Consider the following 17702-nt stretch of genomic DNA (forward strand, 5'->3'; position numbering starts at 1 on the left):
CCTTTCTATTCCATACCACCTTCCACACCTCCCTGGGCAGGAGCAGCCCTCTGGATGGTGGTTTGGGGATAAATCCATCTTTGTTAGTGAGTAGCATTCGGATAGTCCCTGTCCTCGTGGGCTGTGGCATTTGGGGGTCACTGCCGCAACCTCCTGGGCAGTGACATTCTAGGCTGCACCCCTGCCGCGACGTGGGGAGCAGCAGCAAGCGCACGGTCTCCCCAACCCGACTCACCACATGTTTTCTCACCCGCTCTGCAGCAGCGCCCGACCTGACGTTCAGCGATCCGCGCCAGTTCCCCGCTCTGCCCTCCATCTCAGACCCTCGCATGCACTACCCAGGCGCCTTCACCTACTCCCCGACGCCCGTCACGTCGGGCATCGGCATCGGCATGTCGGCCATGAGCTCGGCCACGCGCTACCACACGTACCTGCCGCCGCCCTACCCCGGCTCGTCGCAGGCGCAGGGAGGTCCGTTCCAGACCAGCTCGCCCTCCTACCACCTGTACTACGGCGCCTCGGCCGGCTCCTACCAGTTCCCCTTGGTGGGCGGCGAGCGCTCGCCGCCACGCATCCTGCCGCCCTGCACCAACGCCTCCACCGGCTCGGCCCTGCTCAACCCCAGCCTTCCGAACCAGAGCGACGTGGTGGAGGCCGAGGGCAGCCACAGCAACTCGCCCACCAACATGGCACCTGCCGCGCGCCTGGAGGAGGCCGTGTGGCGGCCCTACTGAGGGACAGCGGCCAGCTGGGATCGTCCGACGCGACACTGACCAGGGAAGAGCTGCGGGGAGACCCGCCTGGGCCCGCCGCTGCCATCACCGTCACCTGGGGACCCCGCTCCAGGCCGGGCACCCCTGCGCTACGCCGCTGTCGCCCCTGGCACTTCGCAGGTTTTCAAACCTGACCCAGTTTGAGGGTGTCCACCAGACCGCCGCCAGCGTGTGGACACGTGGCAAAGGAAACAGGAAGATTCCCGGAGGGAAACTGTGAATGCTTCTGATTTAGCAATGCTGTGAATAAAAGAAAGATTTTATACCCTTGACTTCACTTTTTAACCAAGTCGTTTCTTCCAAAGAGTATGGAATTTTGGTTGGGGAGGGAGGGCCGCGGAGGGATGCAACTCGTCCTGTTTGACATCTAACTCTGTTTTTGTTTTTTTTTGTTTTTTTCCTTTTCCGCACCTTATCAATGGCAAAATGCGTATTTGCATTTGGGTGGTTTTTTATATACACAGATACAAATTTGAGCTTGCTTCTTTCTTGCCTTGACAATTGAAAAAACTATATGATTTCCTTCTCTGTTTTATTTAACTTTTCTTTGGACTGGTGTGTAGCTGTGTCTTTTTTTTCTTTTTTTCGAGACAGCTACAGCTTTGGGTCATTTTTAACTACTGTATTCCCACGAGGAATCCCTAGATATTTATGTATCTTGATGTTCAGACATTTACTTACGTGTTGATACTTTTTTTAATTATTTAAATGTACTTATATTAACAAAAAAAATCAAGTACTACATTCTTTTCTTTTGTTTGTGAGAGAAGCCAGAGTTAAATGTGTCACATCGAAGAAGGCTGGGAAAAAAAAGGATGGCGAATGTGATCACTTGGTTATCTAGAAATATTGTTTACATTAAACTCCCTTTTATGTTAATTAAACAAGTTGGTCACTAATGCAGCAATGTTTTTAAATCGGATTTTTAGACACTGAGAGTCACTCCAAAGATCAGAAGTATGGAATTTTCTGGTAAGCTCTGCAAAGGGTCTGATATCTGGCTCCTTCCCTTCAAACGGCGAAGGTCAAGTCTGGTCCCAGGGGGCTCAGACAGGTGCCAGTGATTATGTGTTCTGCGGAGGATTCAGTTTCTCCCAAGGGATTTGCTCGCTGCGAGGCCTTTGGTGATTTCTGACATGCTTTGTAAGGGAAGACATCCCAAGTGGAGCGCTGTTGACAGAGGAGCCAAATTAGTGGATGGGGAGGGGTGTCTTTACTCAGATCGAGGGGCTAGCAGGTCCTCTTTGGAAGCGTACCTGTTCATTGACGCAGAACAGAATCTGTGGCTGTCCACCAGTGGTGGCAGAGGAAGGGACTAGTCCAGGTGCCTTTAGGGTGAAAAGCCTCCGGTTGAGCTTACAGAGGGTGAACCCAAAGGCTGTAGGGGCGGTTCCTCCGCACCCACATCAGTGATGAGTCATGGGTTGGCACACTCAGGACCCCTCACCCTCTGCAACTCTCCACTCCCACCCTCCACCCAGACTGAGACCCTGCCCTATGGGGAGTGTGCACCAGCATGCCCAGGAAGGGTCATGTTGCTGCTGGCCATGGCTCCAATCTCAATGTTATCGATGTCACTGTAAATTTGATGGCACTCTGTTCACTAGAGGATTGGGTCTCAATGCAGTTGTATGACTGCTGACTTAGACATACATGTGTTCGAGACGATCTGGTTGTTATTTAATGTACCTCTTAAATTAGTTGAAGTGATTTCAGGTCAACTCTGAGGAGTATTTGAAAGCAGGACTTCAGAACAGTGTTTGATTTTTATTTTATAAATTTAAGTGTTCAAATTAGAACTTTGGCTGCAGGCAGCAAAACAGCTGGACTTATTTAAAACAACTTGATTTTTTTTGAATTTTCTTTATATATATATATTGATTATTTGTTTTACACAGATGCAGTAGCACTTTGGTGAGAGTTAAAGAGTAAAGCAGCTTGTGTTGTCAGGTCGTTCTTATCTAGAAAAGAGCTATAGTAGATCTTGGAGAAACCCAGAACCTATTCATTTTCATACCAGACAGCTGCCTCTGCACCAGTTTCATATTCCATACATTTTTTTTTTTTGCAGTTCAATTGCCATCCAATGTCAGAAAAGTTAAAAATTGCATTCCTAGAAAGGACCGCTAGCCCGTTTCTCCCCAACTGAGCTGAAGATACTCTTTAGCGCGTTTATTGCCATGTGTGACCTGGGAGAATGCTGAGGGGGAGTGAAGGAAGCAGTCTCTCTCTCTCTTTTTTTTCTTTTTTTTTTTTTTCAGTTCCATGCTGGTACCTGGAGATATTCAACTGAAACCCAGCCTCATTACCTGCCCCCTTCCCAGGGAAATCAGAGATTCCCGCACGCAATCCTCACTCCAGAAAGAGGCTGAATGTAGAGGGCTCGTCACTCTGGGTAGACTCACTGACTTTAGGAAAAAATTACATCTCAGTTGTTCGGGAGAGAGGTCTTGCACGTGCAGACACACACATAAATATATATAAATATAGATTGCATTCATTGCTTCCAGGTAAATTAAGATATCAGCAGGATCCTTAATGCCAGTCGTGTACTAACTGGATCTATCTGGAGGCATTGGTGCAGAAGAAAGAGTGCAGAAGCCATTTGTGCTTATTCAGGCCCTTGTTTGTTTCAACACATTGACATATAATTTCACTTCCGTCTTTCTCACTATCTGAAAGCGTCTTTCTCCCTTTTCCTCCATCTTAGCAAGCCGACCTGCAGCCTTTATGATCTTCCCACCTTCTGGGAGGAGCTCGCACACACCTCCAACCACAGTGCCCAAGGTCCCAGAAGGCAGGCTGGCCACCATGAGTCAGCCTTGCTCAGGCCGGTGAGCTGCTTCTTGCTAAGCCTTCAGGATCTGCAGGCACAGGAACCCTGCGAAGCCTGGTAGGCGAGGGGGCAGCCTGGCCGCAGCCCATCCTGCCCCGCCAGGCGTCTGTGCAGATTAGCAGTAATGCTCTGACCAGAGAGGAGAACGGTTTGGTCTGCAGGTCCTACAGTTTGGAACTGCAGATTTCTGTCTTGCAATACCTGTAATCTTGGGACATTCCGTCCTGGTGATTTTTTGTTTTGGCAGTTTTGTGTGTGTGCGTGTGTGTGTGTGTGTGTGTGTGTTTTTAGGGAGATGACATGTTTGGGGTCTTTTATACATGAAAAATTGGTTTGACAAGAAACGCAGGAAATTTTTTTTTATGTCTGAACAAAATACCATTTTATTTAACCCTAGAGTACACACTTAGGGGTTTTGTTAATTTGTTGGGAATTTTTTCCCTGCCTTTAGCCAGGTCAGTGTTGATGAGGCTGATCACATGGCATTTCTTTTTCCTTCCCAGAAGCGTTGCATCAACAAATTTAATTGTATTTATGTATGTAAATAGATTTTAAGCTTCATTATAAAATATTAATGGCTATAATAACGTTCTTCATTTTTGTGTGTTTCCAAGGACCTTTTCTTATGTTTGCTACATACTGTAGGAAAAATGCTTCTTTCTACTTTGTTTATTTTAGACTTTAAAATGAGCTACTCCTAACTTACTTTTGTAAACAGCTAACGGCATGGTTCCAATTTCTTTTTTTAAGTTCACTTTTGTTCTAAGGGAAATGAATGTGCAAAAAAACCAAAAAGAACTGTTGGTTATTTGTGTTATTCTGGATGTATAACGATCAATGGAAAAAAAAAAATAAAGTTCCAAAATGAAATGGTGGCATAACACATCTATTGTAAAAAAAGGAAAAAAAGGTAAAGAAACACAATTTCCCTTCATAGTTCCACAAGCTCTCTCCACCCCATCTAGCATCTGTTTCTGCAGCCGTTATAGGACCTGGTCACACAGCAGCCTGGAAATTCACGTGTGGACTCCTTTCTTCTGGGTACTGACACGTTGAATACGTCTGGAAGGGACCCTACCAAACTTGGTTTTTAAGCCTGGTCACAAAAGATCCCAGGGTCTTCTCCAAGGTGTCTTACTACAGGAGAGCAGTTGCTCTACTGCACGCAGCCCACTGGACTAGGCTTCTCCAATCTTGGGCAGCCGTGCTATGCCCAGGAGCCTTAATTTCTTTGTTACCACAGTTCCTTCTGTAAATGCAGTATTATACCAAGTGTGAGTGGCAAATAAACAGTTGCACAAGTACATACATTCTCTCCCCTTGGTTTTCTCTGTCTCTGAGGTGGAGAAGACCAAAAAGATACCCACTGAGTCCTGCTATGAAAACAGCTTGAGCAGATCAGTGTGGACTAAAGCAGTAGGCATCCAGGGTCTTCCCACCCCAAATGCTTCCAGCATACACCTGCTCCTGGGCCAAAATGGCCTCACCTGGGCTACTTTACTGAGCACAGAAGTTTGTTAAGATGCTTGTTTAAGAAAATAAATATAAATGAAAATTCATGCTGGCTTGGACAGCAGTTGCAGGATATTTTCTTTTTAATTAATTCTTCCATCATCACCATCCCTGTGCAAAGTATTCTTATCATTTCAATTCCAAAACTCCCACCTGAAACCAATGACCAGAGAGCTTCTTCCACTTCTGTAACTTCTTAATCACAGGGCCTCAGGACCCATCTTAAATGGTATATGGCATGACCACAAAAGATGTAAGGAACCAAAACAAGTGTGGTCAACAAGACAGGACCCTCTACCCTCTACCTACAGTGCTGTCCTTCCATGCTGGCACCCATTCATGGCCCCGCTGCTCTACTTCCTACCCAACATCTTTGCTGATGTGCTTAGGAAAGCAGCGGAAAATGGCCCAAGTGCTTGGACCCCTGCCACACCATAGGACACCTGGGAGAAATTCCTGGCTCCTGCTTTTGGCCTGGCTCAACCTGTGTCATTGTGGCCATCTGGGGACTGAACCAGTGGATGGACGCTCTCTCTGTCTCTCCCTCTTTCCACCTTTTGCTCTCTGTAACTCTTCTAAATAAACAAATAAATAAATAAATCTGGGGGGAAAAGCAGCAAGACTTGTACTTAGAGATAAACAGATGTGGGAAATGTGAGGCAGAGTCAGGTTACACATTACTTTGGCCCAGTATTGGGAGTAAGAAAGGAGAAACACAACCAGACGGATGTTACCACTACTGTCTGTAGCAATTTTTGATGTCAGAGAGATTTGTATGTTCTAAAGAATTAAATATTTCAATGAAGGAATATGGGCCCACAGATGAAAGCAATACGCGTTTGCACTTTGATATGGACCGTACTCACCTGGCTGATGCTGTTTGTCAGGTTTCTCCCCTGTAAAGTTATCCTCTCATTCCTATTTTCCGTGCAGTCTTCTTCAAAAGGAAGCCGCTATGCCCAACCCATACTTGTGGAATGAAGAGTTACGCTCTACCTCCTTTCAAGAGGCAAAAGTCCATGGCTTAGTACACTTAGTGCCAGCAGTCCTGCTCAGTACTTACAGGATACCAGCTGGCCTCTGGTGGAAAGGATTCATTCTCTGCTTCAGAGGAGACAGGCAGCTCCTCTTCCTGCTGAAGCGTATTAGCACCAGGTCCCCACTGCTCCAGCTTAGAGAGTACAAAAATCTCAGAGTGCTCGGGCTTCTGAAAGCGGCTGTACACAGCTCCACCCGCTTTGCCACCCTTACTTTCCATTGCTAGTTCCTAGGGCAAGATCCTTTTTGCAGGAAGGAGGTTGATTTCAGCCCACAGTTTTGGAGGTTCTCAGGCCAAGGTCAGATGGTCCCCTTTGTTTAGCTTCTCATGATGTGCTTCTTGCTGGCATTGTTCCCAGGTACTATAGAGCATCACAAAGCCAGAATGTGTGCACAAGACTGCCTGTCATGAATGCCCCACCCTAACAACCTAATCCAATTTACTCAATTCACAAAAGCCCCACCCCCAAACATCATAACTGGATTAATTTTCCACCCTAAGTTACATTAACTTCAGGGACCAAGCCTTTAGTACATGAACATATTGGAATCAACTAATCTAATAAGCTAACATCCAAAGCGTGGCCAACTGTCTTTGCACAAGCTATCTTCCCTCACCAAGGGCACGCAGATAAACTCTTACTAGACCATTAAGTTGTGGCTCAACAAGTTGCTGAGAACTTCTGTTGGATGATTGGTTGGGTTACTCATCAGTCTTAGTCTTGGGATCTCAAAGATTCATGTAAATTTTTGTTCCAAAGAAGACCAAATTGTGTTCCTGAGTTCCTTGGCATTCAGAATCCTGGATGCAGGAACTCTGAGGGGAGCATCAGCAACCCTCTCCCCGACTCCTGCTTAATAGAACTAAGTTCCCAAGTTCATCATTTTGAGAGTAAAAGGAGACGGTGTGGAATGTGTTTTCTGCCCCAGTAGGAGAAGGGTTAGTCAAGTGCCAAATTTTAATATTGGTAATTAAGTTTTTGCGTGTCTCAAATTCTCCCTCTAGTTTCCATCTCATTGGTGCTATTGTGAGGATTAATTGATGTTTTGAAAGTGTTTTGAAGATAAAATGTCTTACATGCATGCAAAGTATCATTGTTTGTTTTTACAAATAACCGCATGAAGTTTTTTTTCTTCCACTCTCCCCTCTGATTCTGTAAGGGTTTCTGTGGACAATTAAAAACGAAATTGTTGGGGTTAGTGTTATGCCCTAGCCTGTTCCCAGCATGGAAGATACCAAGCTCACACACAGAATGAGACATGCCCATGCCAGCTAAGCACAGCCCCTCTGCCACCATGGGTCAGTCACCCGCGTAGGTGGGACAGTAAAGAACAAAGCAGAACATGACAGTCTCACACACTGGGTGAACTTTTCATTCCACTTTGCCAAGAGGATAATTCCACTTATCCAATCTATAGTAGGCATACTCCCAGTCATGGGAGCTTTGGCAGTGACCAACAGACAGAATTCTTCCCTTCCGGGAGGGGAGGCACATACTCAGCAGACTGACTCACTATATGTCAGGTGGGGGAGTCCTAGTTCCTAGGATTGCTGTCCCAAATCACCCCAGCCAGATGGCTTAAAGCAACAGAAATCTATTGTCTCAAGGTTATAGAAACTTGCAATCCCAAACTATCTTCAGACAGGTTGTTGCTTATGGAGGCTCTGAAAGAGAAGTTGGTCCAGGCCTCCGTTCATTCCCTACCTCTGGTGTTCCCTGCTATTGTGTGCTCCTGGCTGCAAGGGTCTGAATGTCCTTCTCCAAACCCTAGGTTGAAACTTAGTAATCAGTATGATAGGCGTGAGGAGAGTGATCCTTAAGGTGATGAAGTCATGAGGGTGAAATCCCCATAGATGGCATACTGCAGTTACCCTTATAGAACTCAGAGGAACTAAGTCTTGTTCTTCAATTCTGTCACCTCTGAAGGGCACAGCTACAGAACCATCATGGGAGCATAGATTGGCACCTCACCAGACACCAACCCTTCCCATCATTTAGATCTTAGCCTTCCCCGCCTCCAGAACTGGGAGAAAATAAAATTCTGATGCTTCAAATGTACTTGGATATTTTTTCATGGCAATGGCACAAACGGACCAAGACATTTGTCTGAACGCATGTCTTTAACCTCCATTCCTGCACAAAGGTGTCCTCCCTTTGTGTGAATGCATGCCCAGATGATTGTTCTAGCAGGTGCACCAGTCATTGGATGATATGAATGCTTGCACAAATGTGACTGTCTCTACTTGAGCACAACTGCAAAGACACAACTTACAGGGACCAGAGTTTTGGACTTGAGCAAATCTTTTAGGAGACACAACTTAACCTGCCACTGATGAGAATCTTTCTGTAGAGGATAAAGGAAATAGGACACGTGAGGAACGGACATTAGGAGTCATAACCAGGTTCCCTCTGAAGAAGCTTAAAGGATGTGGGAGCTGAGCGATTTTGTGCAAAATCTCAAAGCAGAAAGTTGGCTGAAGGTCAGTGTGGCTGACATAGAAGGAGGCAGCAACATCATAGTCAGTGGGCCAGAGCGCAAACAGCCATCCATATGGGATTTACTTTGAATGGCAAGGTTCGAGCAAAGGAATGACGTGAGATAGCCTATGGAAACTGAGGTTTACTGGGACATGTGGCACAAACGGAGAAGAGTGTGTGCCCCATTTGGAGTGGAGTATGCAGCTCAATAAGTAGATATCCATCCCCTGGGGAACTCCAGATAGCTTCCTGAAACAGGAGAGATAAGAAGCAGTTGAGTTCTGAACCTGCTTTGAAAATGCAGTCCATAGCATGTGCTGAGGGAATGGAGAAATTGTCAGAGAAAGGGGGCTTCTGGGCAGAAATAAGAAGAATGAAGTGGCCACTCCCTGATGTGGGAATCTGAAGACAAGAAAATGTGTCTAGATGCCTGTGTTAGTGAGTTTTCTGTTACTACAACAAAATAACCAAGACAAGCTATCTATGAAAGAAGGAGGCTATTTTCAGCTCATAGCTTCAGAGCTTCCTAGTTCAAGATCGGGTGGCTATTTGGGCTTGGCATCCAGTGGTATCATTACAGCTGGCATATTTCTATGGTAGGGCAGAGTTTCACATAACAATGAGGATGGTGCAGGCCTGTCTGTGCTCTAATAAATAATCATACTTTAATCCAATCAAGCCCTTCTAATCCAATAATCACCTCTCAAAGGTCCTGCCTTCAAACACTGTGATTGAATACTGTTTTTGCTTATTAACTCAATTTACATAAGCTGCTGGGGACCACATCTTCAGGCATTTGGGGGAGTTTCAGCATTGATACTAATAGCCAAAGGTACCCTATTCTGATTGTGGAACAATGGAAGGGGAGGATCAACTAAATGCTCTGCAGATTTCCAGATGCAGATACGAAGAACTCCACTAGTGCAAATCACAAAAGCTAAAATAGACTGGTCTAGCCTTGTTAGGAAGCCTCCTAAAAGCCACACACCACATACAGATATACTAGGAAAATAGTTCTCCTGAAAAAGCAGAGTGCTCAACAGCTGACCATGTGCAAAGTCAGGGGACCCTCATTCTCTCTTCATGATCCAGATTCATAGGTCAGGAAGTCCCTCTTGCTTTGGCCTTATTTTCCTGGACAGGCAGCCCCAGTTATGGCTTTCTCTCCTGAGAACACAGTGGATTTGTGTGTGTGCCTTCATTTTGATTGACAAACAGACTGCCCACTTGTGAAAGCCTAAACAACCACAACAGGCTCTGTAGAGCTGAAATACCCATGCCTTCCTTCCAATGGTGAACTTCAGGGACGCAGAAAGTGTCATGTCCATTACTTTCTCTTAGGAAAAGCTTATAGATAGTAGAGGGTGGGCGTGTGGGAGACCTGGAAGAGGTTCCTGGTTCCCGGCATCGGATTGGCGCGCACCAGCCCGTTGCGGCTCACTTGGGGAGTGAAACATCAGATGGAAGATCTTCCTCTCTGTCTCTCCTCCTCTCTGTATATCCGGCTTTCCAATAACAATAAATCTTTAAAAAAAAAAAAAAAAGATAGTAGAGGGTGGGAAGTCCATATCAAAGTGCCAGTGTGATCAGGCTCAGGGGTGAGGGACTACTGCCAGCAGTCTGTGTCCTCACATGATGAAAGTGCTGCAGGAGTTTCCTAGGGCCTCTGATCCCATGCCTGTGGGCTCCACCCTATGAGTTCATCATCTCTCTCAGGTCTCACCTCCCAATACTCTTGTGGGTTAAGATTTCAGTTTGTCAATTTGAAAGCTACACAACCTTCAGGCCATAGCAGGTGTACTTTTTCCCCCTTATGAATAAGTGAGAGAGTTTTTTTTCCTGTAAAGACATTTTTCTCAGAATTAACATACTTTTTAAAATTTAGCTGAATCCAATGATGTGTTTTGTATTTAGTTTCACATTAAAAGCTTTCAAACAGATGTGAAACTTTAACAGAGGTAAACTTCAAAAGTAGCAACTTTTACATCCATCACAAGACAAGCTGTCTAGCAACTGGTTTTGGATGATAGGATCTCCTTCTTACACTTGAGAACCTACCCTCCATCCACCTGCTCAAATGACTTGAAAAATTCATAGCTAGTTCCCACACCTATATGGTACAGATAGAAAAAAAATCTCAATTTATTTAACTCTTTCAAGTAATCCATGCTTACAACAAATAAAATAACTAAATAATAAAAATATAAGATACAGGAGATGAGAAAATAAATTGACAGAATTGCTTAGGAAAACAATCCATTACTCTTAAGAAATTGGCCATAGAATTACTCTAATTCCCAGCATTTTCACTACTAGTAAAATACTCCATGAACCCTCCTGACCTGCAAACAGCCATTATCAACATGGGAACCAAGCTGAAGAGTAAGTGGCTGCTGTTGGCACTCCAGCCCAGTCTAGAACCTGTGGTTCTTTTAATGCCAGGTATATCATATCTCTTCCCAAGGATTAAGTCACCTGGGACAAAGGAAAGGAAAACGCCAGCCTACTGTTGAAATTCCATGTATCCAGGGATATCAGTTACAATGATTTGACTTCTCTGAATGTCTCTAAGCATCCTCCACACTCTAAGCTCTCACAGGTACCCACAGTTTTTACGAGCCCCCTCTGGCTGTTGCATAAAATGTGGGATAAGGCATCTTGTCCAAAGATGAACTCTCCAGATGCGGTTAATGATTTCAATACCAAAGAAGGATGTGGGTGGCACAAAGAAGTGAGAGATAGTTAGAGACCCTTCATCAAAGTGAAAGAGAATGGCACCAGCCACAAATTTAAATCACAAACAAAATACTCTTTCCTTTGGTTTCAGTTGCATCTTTCCTTTTTTTTTTTTTTTTTTAGTTTTACTTCTTTTTATTATTATCACTTTATGATACAGTTCCATAGGCCCTGGGATTTCCTTTCTCCCCTCTCCAGTTCCCTCCACCCTCACTGTGTTCCCCTATATTATTACTGTTGTATAGTTTTCATACACAGTCATATGTCCATCATTGCAGGCATGGACAATGGCAGGGAGTCCAGCATCCTATTGTCCAGAAGTAATAAACAGTTTCATTGGGAGTCCATCTTTGTCTGGAAGTAGAGATGCATACTGCACTGTATCCTCACATCTGGATAGAATAGTCTCTGTTACACAGTTACTATACATCCCCTTAAATGAAAATCCACAATACAAAATCAGCAACAGGAAGAAAAATAGAAATTTGCAGTGTTATGAAGTTAAATAACATGCTGCTAGAGATGATAGTCTCCATCACACAGTTACTATACATCCCCTTAAGTGAAAAACCACAAAAGAAATTCAATAACACAAAGGAAAAAAAGAAATCAACACCATGAAGTTAAATAACATGCTACTGAATGACTAATGTGTTGCTGAAGAAGTGTAAAAGAAAATCAAGAACCTTCTTGCAGAAAATGATGCTACTGTATGATCTATGAGTCATTGAATATTTAATCAGAAGAAAGTGTTTTGAAGAGATGAAACTAACAAAAAAATCAAAATCCATGAGATATAGTTTCTGCTGATCTTTGTTGGCGACATGTGTCTCCTGTAGGCAACAAATAGATGGGTTTTGTTTTTTAATCCAGTCTACTAATCTATGACGTTTGATTGATGAGTTCAAGCTGTCTACATTCAGGGTTAATACAAACAGGTGGTAATTTGGTCCTGTCATTTTAGCAATGGATTGTTCATTGATTTAGTCTGTTGTTATTTTACTGGGATGCTCTTTGCATTTGCCTTTGGTTTTGGTGGGTGCTATTCCTTTGCTCTGTCAAGAGAACATCTTTTATGAACATCAAAGTATCATTTGTAGGAAAGATTTGGAAGAGGCATATTTTCTTTACTGTGGAAGAATTTTACTTCATTTTTCAAAGACAGAAGAAAGATTTGCTGGGTACATTATCCTGGACCAACAATTTTTTGTTATAAAATCTGGAATATGTCGCTCCATTTTCTTCTGGCCTGTTGAGTTTCCTGTGAGAGTTCTCCTGTGAATTTAATTGACATTCCTGTTTATGGGCCTCTTAAAGATCAAAAAATCATTTTCCACTCTTGTTTGTCACTTTGAAACACACTGTGCTTTACCATATAACAGGTAGTTCTTTCAGAATGGCCCACTGAGATCTCCTCATCTGCCTTGGAGTCCTACTGTGCGTGCAAAGAAGTACCTTCAGTGAAGAAGTCATCTCTGTTTCCAGTAGATAAAGATGTGTATAACCTCTGATGAAGCTCAATGTTAGAGGGAGCAGGACTGAACTGTCTCATGAATCTCTGGAGAAGTACCTTAACTGGGATTACAATTGCTTGGTCACACTGACTAAAGAGTCAGGAAAGAAATAAGATCTGACAGCACGCCCTTTCTCTAGGTTCCCCTGCAACCTGGAATGTAATGGTTGGCTCCAAAGTTGGGTCCAGCCTAGGAGCAGGATGTTTGGCTTAATAGCTCAATGGCCATAGTGCCTATACATACACCTTATGTTTGGGGGATTAAGAACTTTACATTCAAAATCAAGTTCAGAACCTAACTCTTATTCTTTTAAAAAAAAATCAAAAACTTAAAAAACACTGATTTACTTGAAAAAGTTACAGAGAGAGAGAGAGAACAAGAAGGCATTATCTTCATGAGAACAGATGGCTGCGATAGGCAGGACAGAACCAGGTGAAAGCCAGGCTCCAGGATCTTCAACTGGGTCTCCCATGTGGGTGCGGGGACGAACACAAGGACCTGAAGCATTCTCCACTGCTTTCCCATGCATCTCAGCAGAGAGCTGGATTGGAAGTGAACCAGCTGAAATTCAAACCAGCAAACATATGGGATGCTGGCATCAGAGGCCATAGCTTTTCCCACTACACAACAATGCTGGCCCTCAGATCCTTACTTTTAGTCAGCTTAGGTTTTTCTGGCACAGACTAAGATGTCCACGGGTTAAGTAACAGGATCAGTATGCCCATACAATAAAGAAGTCAAACAGCAAAAACTTTGATCTTAAATTGATGCATTTACCAAAGGCATCATGATGATTTAGGTTTCCACAGGCCTGGTCCTCAGCTATTTCAGGCTGCCTTTGCTTAATATGGATAGAACTCTGTTTTTGATGTGAAAAAGTAAGTTTTAAAAACTTTATGTTGGTCCCAGCAGGATGGCCCAGTGGCTAAATCCTTGCCTTGGAAGTACCAGCATCCCATATGGGTACCGTTTCATGCCTGGACTGCTCCACTTCCCTGCTAATTCCCTACTTATGGCTTAGGAAAGCAGTAGAAGATGGCCAAAAGCCTTGAGACCTGCACTCAGTGGGAAGGCTGGAAGAAGCCCCTGACTCCTGGCTTTGGATCGGCTCAGTTGCGGCTGTGGTGGCTATCTAGAGAGTGCACCAGCAGATGGAGATCTCTTTCCGTCTTTCTTTTTCTGTGTAAATCTGTGATCCTAACAAAATACATGATTTTTAAATGTCTGCCCTTTGTAATAGAAGTGTATGTTCCATATCAAGACTTCCAGAGAAGACAACTTTAAAAGAATTAAAAGTCTTTGTGTGTATATGTGTGCTTGTGTGTGCGGATGTGTTTTATGTGTATGTGTGCATGTGTGTGCATGTATGTATATGTGCATGGGTGTGTGTGTGCGTGTATGTCTGTTTGAAGGCATCAGGGTAGCAGGAACTTGAGAAAACTAATGTCCTGGGGATAAAGTAGAAAGGAGTGAGAAACATAGTATGGTTAACAGTGGCCCATATATATATATTTTTTCTTCAAAAGTGTTGAGAAGCTAACACATGCAGCGATCCAAATTGAAGCTCAACTCTTTAAAAGTCGTTGGTAAAGGACCCAAGTTCTCATCTGGGATGCTGCATCTGGACATGGCTATACTTGGGAAGGCACGCTCACAACGCTTAGGGCGCAGGCCCTCACCACCTGCATTTTTGCCTGCATTAAGATAAGCTATTCAAACTGCTGTCACCCCGCAAAACATGCACAGCCTCACATTGTCTCCACAGTTTTTGGTACCTAATACTTGGTTTTCAATTGAAAAGTACCTGGGAAAAAAAAGAGAGAAATGAGTAAAAGGAATAAAATAGTCTCGTTTTCTAAGTAATAGAATTAAACAGGAGAAGGCTGTACAACAGGTGAATGTCTGCCTTTAAAACAGTGATTATGAAGCTATCACTGTTTTACAGATGCACTCAGAGGCAGAAATTACTTGGCACACTAAAAGACATGATAAAATAATAACAACAAAATAGAGAAATTAGAAGACAGCCTCACAGGGGCTTTTAGACATGTGTTTCAATTCGTGCAATTAACACGTTCAAGAATCTATATGGGCACTCTTATCAGAGAACTTCAACCTTTAAAAAGAAATGGGCAGGTACGGGTCCTGCTTCTTTATTCTGCAAGCTGCTATCCAGTTGTCCCAACAGCTTTTATTGAATAGACCAGGTTTTTTACCTGGATTGTTTTCTGTTTTCTTGTCAAAGATTAGTTGACTATACATGTGTGGATCCCCTTCTGTTGTTTCTATTCTGTTCCATTGATCTTCTTCTCTGTTTCTGTACCAGTACCAGACTGTTTTGATAACCACTGCTCTATAGTATGTCTTGAGGTCTGGAATTGTGATTCCTCTGGTTTGATTTCTATTTTTCAAGACAGCTTTAGCTATTCGTGGTCTTTTGTGGTTCCAGATGAACTTCTGTATCATCTTTTCTATTTCTGAGAAGAATATTGCTGGGATTTTGATTGGGATTGCGTTGAATCTATATATTGCTTTCGGTAATATGGCCATTTTGATGATGTTGGTCCTGCCAATCCAAAAACATGGTAAGGTTCTCCATTTTTCAAGATCTTCTTCTATTTCTTTTTTAAATGATTTATAGTTTTCATCGTAGAGGCTTTCACATCTTTAGTTAACTTAATTCCTAGGTATTTAAGATTCCTTTCCTCTATTTTAAAGGGAACTGTACTTACAATTTCTTCCTCAGTGGCAGAATTATTTGTATACACGAATGCCATTGATTTGTGTTCATTAATTTTGTATCCTGCTACTTTGCCAAAGTCTCTTATGATTGATGAGATTAGCCAGTTAAATCTTTTCACCAGTAAGGCACTCAACAGCCCATGAGATATTTATTAAAAATGTCAAGTAAATCCTCTTATTTTTGTATCATATTGTCAAATAGCAGTAAAATAAACATGTTAAGATCCTTAAAAAAAAAAAAAAGAAATGGGCATTCCTCAACTGAAAAATACTTGAACTAAAAGCAACCAATGTCTTTAACAGTCAATGAAAGACCACTGTAAAGAGAAAAACTGAAAGGCAGGTCAGAAAAACTAGCCAGATGGAAGCACAGATTTTAAAAGGGTGAATGCAGAAAGGAAGAGAAACACGGTGAAACATCTAGCAAACACGTAAGCAAAACCGCAGGGGAGGACAAAAGAAAACAGGTACAAATCTCGAGGAGCCTAGCTAAGAAATGTCCACAACTACAGAAAGACAGAAGCTGCAGACTGACAGAGTGCTGTTAGGTCCTGAGAAGGGTGAGTTCTGAGAAAACCACAACAAGGTGAAACTGCTTTAAAAAACTCTCATCGGTCAGAGAATGGAAAAGAGACATACAACCTACAATAGGGCAATGGCAAAATCGCTGACTTCCACTTAGCAAAAACAGAACCTGCAAAATGACAGCATAGCTGCCAACTTAGAGATTCTTACTCAGTGAGAAGATATATTAAAATGGCTAACACCCATGTCTGACCAATAGATGAGAGTAATTCAGGAAATGCAGAGTAATAGGAAGAATTCCTTGGCTACAAAGGAAGCTGGCCGAAGTGGAGATGAACACCGCAGGAGACGCATAGTGCTCTGGCTTGGATAGGGTACAGTTTCACTTGAAGGCATTTGAGTTCAAATCCAAAGTCCTATGTTAATTCCTCTAATAAACAAACCAGCTGTGGTGCTCAGGAAGCTGGACGACTGGGAGGTCCTAACTCACTGAGGGCATGGCCTTGGCAGGTAATTCTCAAGGAAGGCCCGAACTGAGCTCAGCTGCTATCTGTCAGCTTCCTGCCTCACCGTGAGGCTGCTCCATGCACACTGCACCTTGCCTCCTGTCACCCTGTGAGATGCCTAAACCAACCAGACTTCTCCCTAATTGGGGGCTGGGAATTTCCACAACTATGAGACAATAGGACCCTGCTTTTTGTTTTTTGTTGTTGTTTTCTTTAAGGTAGCTTGTTTCAGATATTGAGTTAAAGTGACAAAAAGCGAATTAGTGCAATATGCGTATAATATTATATACGCATAAAATATAAGGCTTAAAAACAGAAAATTTAAATATGGTGTGAAAATAACTTTTGTTTAAAAATGAGAAGATATTTATATATATATGTATATGTATATATATATATAAAGTAAGGATACAGACAATTTAAATTAACAATCAAGAAAATTCAGTTTATTTTTAAAGATTCACTTCTTTTTATTTCACAGACACACACACAGAGAAAGAGATAATGACAGACCTTCCACCTGCTGTTTCACCACCCAAATTGCCATAATGGTTGGAGCTGGGCCAGTACAAAGCCAGGATCCTACAGCTTCTTCTTAGTTTCCCATCTGGGTGCAAGAGGCAAGGACTTGGGTCATTGTTCACTCTTTTCCCAGACCATACAGAGAGTTGGATAGAAAACGGAGCATTGAGAACTTGAACCAGCTCCAGTATAAGATACTATATTAAATGTAAGTTCTGAATATTCCAATTAAATGACAGGGATTAAGAGAATGGATCTTTAAACATACAATGTTAACAAAAGTAGATATTAAATATGAGCACACACAAAAGACCCCAATACTAACAAAAAGAAAGTATTAATGTCAATATTAAATTAGTCTTAAAGAAGCAACACTAGAGAGCACAACAGTCCAGAATAATAACCACACTTTGGTGTTAAAGAGTTAATCCACCAAAAAATACAGTAATCTTAAATTAATATGCCATGAATAACACAGGTTCAAAATACAGAAAACATATTTCTCTATAGAGCTGTTG

General features: G+C 42.8%; 1 protein-coding gene across 3 annotated transcripts in view; it reads left to right on the forward strand.

Moving 5' to 3' along the window:
* The window catches only part of RUNX1 (RUNX family transcription factor 1), a 240067-nt gene extending 238093 nt beyond the window's left edge, over positions 1–1974 (forward strand). For 2 of the 3 annotated variants that reach the window (XM_004594118.2, XM_058661665.1), the window contains one exon: positions 262–1974. In XM_004594118.2, the coding sequence (XP_004594175.1) occupies positions 262–734 (473 nt within the window). In that variant the 3' untranslated portion in view covers positions 735–1974. The remainder of the gene's footprint in view (positions 1–261) is intronic. The other variant, XM_058661664.1, reaches the window with a different exon arrangement.
* The last annotated feature ends 15728 nt before the right edge of the window (positions 1975–17702 follow it).

Source organism: Ochotona princeps, chromosome 3 (assembly GCF_030435755.1).
Source record: "Ochotona princeps isolate mOchPri1 chromosome 3, mOchPri1.hap1, whole genome shotgun sequence".
Classification (NCBI taxonomy): domain Eukaryota; kingdom Metazoa; phylum Chordata; class Mammalia; order Lagomorpha; family Ochotonidae; genus Ochotona; species Ochotona princeps.